Source organism: Anguilla rostrata, chromosome 2, assembly GCF_018555375.3.
Source record: "Anguilla rostrata isolate EN2019 chromosome 2, ASM1855537v3, whole genome shotgun sequence".
Lineage (NCBI taxonomy): Eukaryota > Metazoa > Chordata > Actinopteri > Anguilliformes > Anguillidae > Anguilla > Anguilla rostrata.
This window is the reverse complement of record NC_057934.1, coordinates 26311180-26317179: the sequence shown is the minus strand read 5'-3', so window position 1 is coordinate 26317179 and position 6000 is coordinate 26311180. Positions and strand designations below refer to the sequence as shown.

The 6000-nt window shown below is 38.6% G+C and overlaps 1 protein-coding gene across 4 annotated transcripts in view; it reads right to left on the bottom strand.

The window, feature by feature from the left end:
- Positions 1-952: 952 nt before the first annotated feature.
- LOC135247685 (histone acetyltransferase KAT7-like) overlaps positions 953-6000 on the bottom strand; it is a 46282-nt gene continuing 41234 nt past the window's right edge. For all 4 annotated transcript variants that reach the window (XM_064321429.1, XM_064321430.1, XM_064321431.1 and 1 more), the window contains 2 exons: positions 4882-4988; positions 953-3046 (listed from right to left, as the gene is read on the bottom strand). In XM_064321429.1, the coding sequence (XP_064177499.1) occupies positions 2945-3046; positions 4882-4988 (209 nt within the window). In that variant the 3' untranslated portion in view covers positions 953-2944. The remainder of the gene's footprint in view (positions 3047-4881; positions 4989-6000) is intronic.

Sequence of the window (6000 nt, the reverse complement as noted above, 5' to 3'; positions counted from 1 at the left end):
TGATGATATAGACATTTACAGATCTATGTACGTATTTACAGATCTGTGTACACATTTACAGATTTATGTACACATTTACAGATTTATGTACGCATTTACAGATCTTTGTAAACATTTACAGATCTATATACGCATTTACAGATTTATGTACACATTCACAGATTTATGTACGCATTTACAGATCTGTGTACACATTTACAGATTTATGTACACATTCACAGATTTATGTAAGCATTTACAGATCTGTGTACACATTTACAGATTTATGTACGCATTTAATGATTTATATATGCATTTACAGATGTGTACGCATTCACAGATTTATGTACGCATTTGCAAATAATTCTGTACGCATTTTCAGATGTGTACCCATGTACAGATTTATGTACGCATTTGCAAATAATTCTGCTACAATAATAGCCCCATAAACCCATCTTTTGATTATATGTTGAATAGTAGTTGTAACTTAATACATCTCCATTTTAATCTGTACAGAGCCAAATCAGGAAAAATACATCTTTGTCCAAAACATTATGGAGGGCACTGTATACATTTATTAGTGGTACCAGGAATGGTGATGCTGTGTTGTTTTTTTAGTGCCTCAGGTGTTCCAGTCACCTGGAAGAGATCCAGCACCAAGGACAGCACTTGCCCTACTGCTGCCCACTGCATAATTATTGGGCCATATAGAAAGACCATAGGACCTTGCTCCCTGGCCTTGGGGAGTCCTTTTTCTGAATGGCTGCAGTTGTATTTGGTGAGTGGACATTTTCCCTGCCTTGGTCTGTGGAGTATTCTTTGAAGAATGAGGAAACCAAGAACAGTTAGAGTGACCATCCCCAGCACTGCATCACAATATTCTATATATTAACATTTTAGAAGGTTGATCAAAGTTTTCAAGTTTTCTTTCACATCGAATAATGTGTCAATGCAAAAGAACAAGGAAGCAAAACAATAGCAACACCACATTTTATTTAGCATACATGGCCAAAAATATTTCACCAAATCCATGATGATGAAATGCTTGGTAGTTTTGAAGCTAACTGCTAGCTATCATTAAAATAGCTAGACAGCAAAAAAGTTTTCTTCAAAACATTTCCAAATCCATTTTCTCATTGGTGGACAGATGTGTGCCAAAAATGCATGTACTGCAAACGTTCACGTGCACAACAAATTCATCCTGGTTGCGTGTCATTATCAAAGTACTACTGCAAATCAGATTGATAGCCAGTTGTATTAAGACAGCTCCAGGGAGCAAACAACTGATCGATACCGTTTGGATTATTGAAACTGACAGTTGTTTCAAAATGTGAGTCTTGCCAATTCAATGAACCAGTTATATGATTTTGGGAAACCCACTTACCTTCCTTTAAGTATTAATGGCAGTGTGAATCACTGCTGTCTTCATGGTGATACACTTCTCACGGTTCATACCAAATTCAGTTTCATATTTTACATTACTTTTCAATTCAAATTTGAAAAAAGGGGTTAATGTGTGTCCATGAGACACACATTTGGATGTTCTATGGAACAATAACTACTGGTAGCGGGCGCTCTGAGACAGTCCGGGTCCCCAGCAGCACAGAAAGCACTCCTCCTAATGTTAAAGTTCTATAATCAGCTCATTTCTTAACATTAAATTCCTTCAAGCTTGAGACTTAGGAAGAAAGACTGATAATTACATAACAAGTGACTTGTTTCTTAGATCTGGGCAATCTTCCAGGACTTTCACTTACAGGAACACATTTGAGTATTTCACTGAATTAAGAGCATGAACATTCATGGGTATATGCATGGTAACACATTTCTAACAAGATGAGAACAGGCTGTGATCAATGGTGGATCCTCTCATTAGTGCCTTTTCACATCCAGTCATAAAATGAAGGCAACGTGGTTACCTGGAGCAACTGCTAACAGTGTGCAGGACACTGCTGAGCTGTAAACAAGACCTTTCACTAACCAGTGCTCTGAAAGGCAGGTTTTAGTAAGACTCTCTACAGTCACCCTGAGTATCAATAATGACCTTTATCAGACATCTTTCTACTCCCTGCTCTCATTAAAAAAAGCAGAGCATAAAAAACAGACAAGCCTTACTCAATATAATTTACCCCAAGGTGTGCAAAAGGACCAGTCAAAGAATATGTTGTAAAATTATTTGGACAGGCAGGAAATCAAACAAGGACAACATATTTCCAAGATGGAATACCAAATCGTTTTAAAAATTAATGAGGACTTGGTCATGTATGAATGAAATGCTAAACAAAATAAAGATGAAAAAACACAGGCCAAAAACATTCAACTTGTTGATTTCAGATGCATTTGCTTTTCACAATTAAAAATAAAAAATTATTTTAAAATACATCAAAAAATTAATGGTTACTATTTGCCTTTCATTCAGAATATAGTGACTCTTTTACGGCTCAAGTTTTACCCAGCAGAAAAATAAGTGAGAGTGGATTCCACTGCATGATGGCATGATTCACATATCTCTACTTACAACTTGCAGTAAAAATACAATAAAACCTTCACACTTATAATCTTATGAGCAACAAATCTGACTGTTCTGCACAGGATAATACTCAGCGGGCTCTCCATCTACCGGGACTTTCATCTGATTGTACTGACAAGGTCCTAATTGAAAATCACATTCAATATTAAAACAATCCATGCAAATTCTGAAACCTAAAACAGCATTAAAATAAAGGTAAGTAAATAATAATGAAAATGGACAAGATATTGACATCAAAGTTAAACCAAGAAACAAACCAAACCACAAATAAAAAAAAAAAACTAAAAAAACAAATTGAAGTTTTTCCTGTGCCTCCAGTAGGTGGCACTCAGGGAGCAGAAATTAGCCCTGCTCCGAGTGGCGACAACAGTACATCTACCACTGACAGGTTTGCTAGCTGAGTAACAGTGGTTTTACTGGGTTCAGCTGCAAACCCTACGTTCCTTTGGGTGGTGTCCATTTTAAAGAAGTGGGGTCAATGGTCTTGTTGTTGTTGCCTCGTTTGGTCTCCTTTGCTCTCCACTCATCGATCAGGTCCTAGGAAAGAAGAGTGAATTTTATCCTGTCTTGGAATGAGATCAACTTGCATTATTTAAATATCCATCTTTATCCAGCAGGCCTTTCTAGCTCTTTTCCCAAACGGCTGGTCTTTCCAGACCCCTTCAACCATATTTGCTCTAACTACCAATTCCACCAATTGACAAAGAAGCACAACTACACATTGGCAGATATTAATGGCCCTCTCCATTAAAAAATATCAACACTGTTTCAGTGTGAGCTTCTACTTACATTTTACATTAAATTTATAGTAATAATTTCCATTTTACAAATGCACAACACATGGAATATACAAGGGATACTATCACAGCTGCATATTGTCATAAATTCAGGATCACTGATCTGGAACATCAAATCAACTAACAATCGTTTTTTCTGTAGATGTTTCTTAATTTATGATCACTTCTATACTTCTTTGTGGCAACTTTATGCACATTAAACTTTACACCATTCATTTGGTATTCTTGGCATTAAAGGCCAGCAGAACCCGAGATACAAACTCAACCTGAGATGGCGATAGAAGTCGGCTGCTTCTTCTGAAATGTCATTTTTAAAGTTGATGTGAAAGTACACCAATTTTAATCAGTATCCTTTGTTGACTAGAATGCTATACAATATTATTTTTCTTTTAAATCAACTACTCTTCTTTTGTTCATATAAACCTTAGTTTAAGTGAATAATACATTTAAACAAATGATTATGGTCTCAGTAATACACAATGCTGTTTAGTACAACAACAGTGCTATACATTTCCCATTGACTTATTCTGATAGAATTCCCCTTCAACCTTGGAGGCAGTAATAAGGAACTGGACCACACCAGTTTGGTTGGCCGGTTAATCCACAGCCTAGTGATTCATCTCTCTGAGGTTCTGTCGTACGGAATAATCTCCCTTTACATGCCTGGGCTTCAGACACGGTTAGCCTGAATACTCTAGACAATCCCATATTAAAAGATGTCTGGGAAAGGTAAATCAGGACATTGAGCTGACCTGACTGTACTGTCGCACTGCCACTGCGTGTGAACGCTCAGGTTTCCTGTTCTGTGCAATGTTGGGTAAATGTTAGTCGAGGATCACTCTCATGGTTGTGTGCACTCCTCTGTTCATATCTTTTAGATATGCTGTCAAAGCATATTGCCCTGGGGCTTTACACTCTGGCGTCTTACTCTCCTCATTTCTGTAGTGCCTAACCTTCTCTATTTCTTTGTTCTGGGGCTTCTGCTCTTCTCTTGCCCTGAGTTTGTGAACTGCTCCAGCCCTGTCCCACCCCTAGTTCAAGCCCAAGTCTTGACACAACCTGAAGCCACAAATGCATGACCTCGTCCCTCTGAATTGTATATTATACATCTCTTCATTTGGATTTCCTATTTACAGCTAGTGTATCCTGCTCAACTCATTTGAATATCTGCTGTGATAGAGGCCTCCTTAAATTTCTGTTACCATACATTTTACCCTTTACCCTGGGGCAGCCAGCGGAGGATATTCTCCCCATCTGTTGCAGGGTTCCTCATTTTCAGTTCCAAGTTTCTTCCCTTTGGGGTGTTATTTTTTGCCACTGATTGAGGGTTTTTCTCCCCACTGGGGAGTTACCTTGCTTGCTTTTTAGGGGTTCAGGCAAAGTTTCTGCCAAATTCCCTACAAAATAAACTGAACTGAATTGAATTGAACTAAAAAAAATATATTACTTTGGCCAAGAATTCTAGCAGGATAAGAGCAGTTTCTTACATGAGAGACTAATGTTACATACAGAAGTAATTATGGCCTTTTCCAAAGCCTGTATCAGTGGAGCTGGGAGAGAAGGTGTCTGACTTACCTGCCTCTTCAGGACCAAATGCTTTCCCTTCCAATACTTAAGCATCTGTAGGGACTGCAGTGTGCTGACGATGTCTACAGGGTTCACAGCTGTCTCCTGACTTATCTCTGTGCAGAGTGATGGAGTAGGGTGTTACAGTGGTTTTGCGTTTCATTTGCCACTGCCACCACGAGAGAACTTCCCAGCAGAGGAAAATGTACATTTTTTTTGTTTGTTTTTCTACATGAACTACATGTTGTTTGTACAACCACTACCAGGTGGGCAAATGTGAGCACTCAAATCCATATCTAACTCTTACAGGTATACTACGTAGTATTTTGCTGCCCTTGCAGACTGTGTTTGTAAACCCACCTCACACCTCCTTCGTCCTCAACCCCACCCACACCTCCGTTGAGGACACACACTTGATGAGTGCTACAAACAAAATTTCAAGTGAAGAGGTGAGGTGGTCAGGGATACTGAAGACAGCATTGGAAGAACAGAACTTGATATAAAAGCTACCCAACCTCAACCTTAACAAAATATTTGCATAATAACATAGGAGAAAAATGTTTTATTTGGTTGTCCGTCCCCCATAGTGGAGTTTTTTCTCGTTTAGGCCATGCTCAATGTTGTCGTAAAATTTCTTCTTACCGTGAAGAATTCCTAACCCGCAAGCATAGGGAGTGTGTTACTACAGTGGCACAATTATTTCGAGAAATACCATTTTGGAAAAAGGCGATATGTTGTCATGGCATTTCGATCAAACCTTCCAGCACTGCTTGGGTTGAAAGAGCTGTGAGGGGTAACAGCGAGAGATTCACTTGCAGTCACAACTGTCCAGTATGCAAAAAAGTCAGAGAGTTTGCACTGCAAGAAGAAATGTTACGATAATGTTCAACCATACCGACACAATGCGGTAATGTTAGGTTGACATTGCAAACAAGAGACATACAGGCAGACTGCAGTTCCACAAGAAAATATTAGATATCAGAAACTTACTTTCACTTCACTTCGCTCAGCAGGGATGAGCGGTCATTCTTTAGCAAGTAAAGGAACTGACAGCAGCACAGAACACAATGAATTGTCTAAGTTCTTATACAGTTCAAACAAAAACACTGCACTTTGGATTTCTTACAA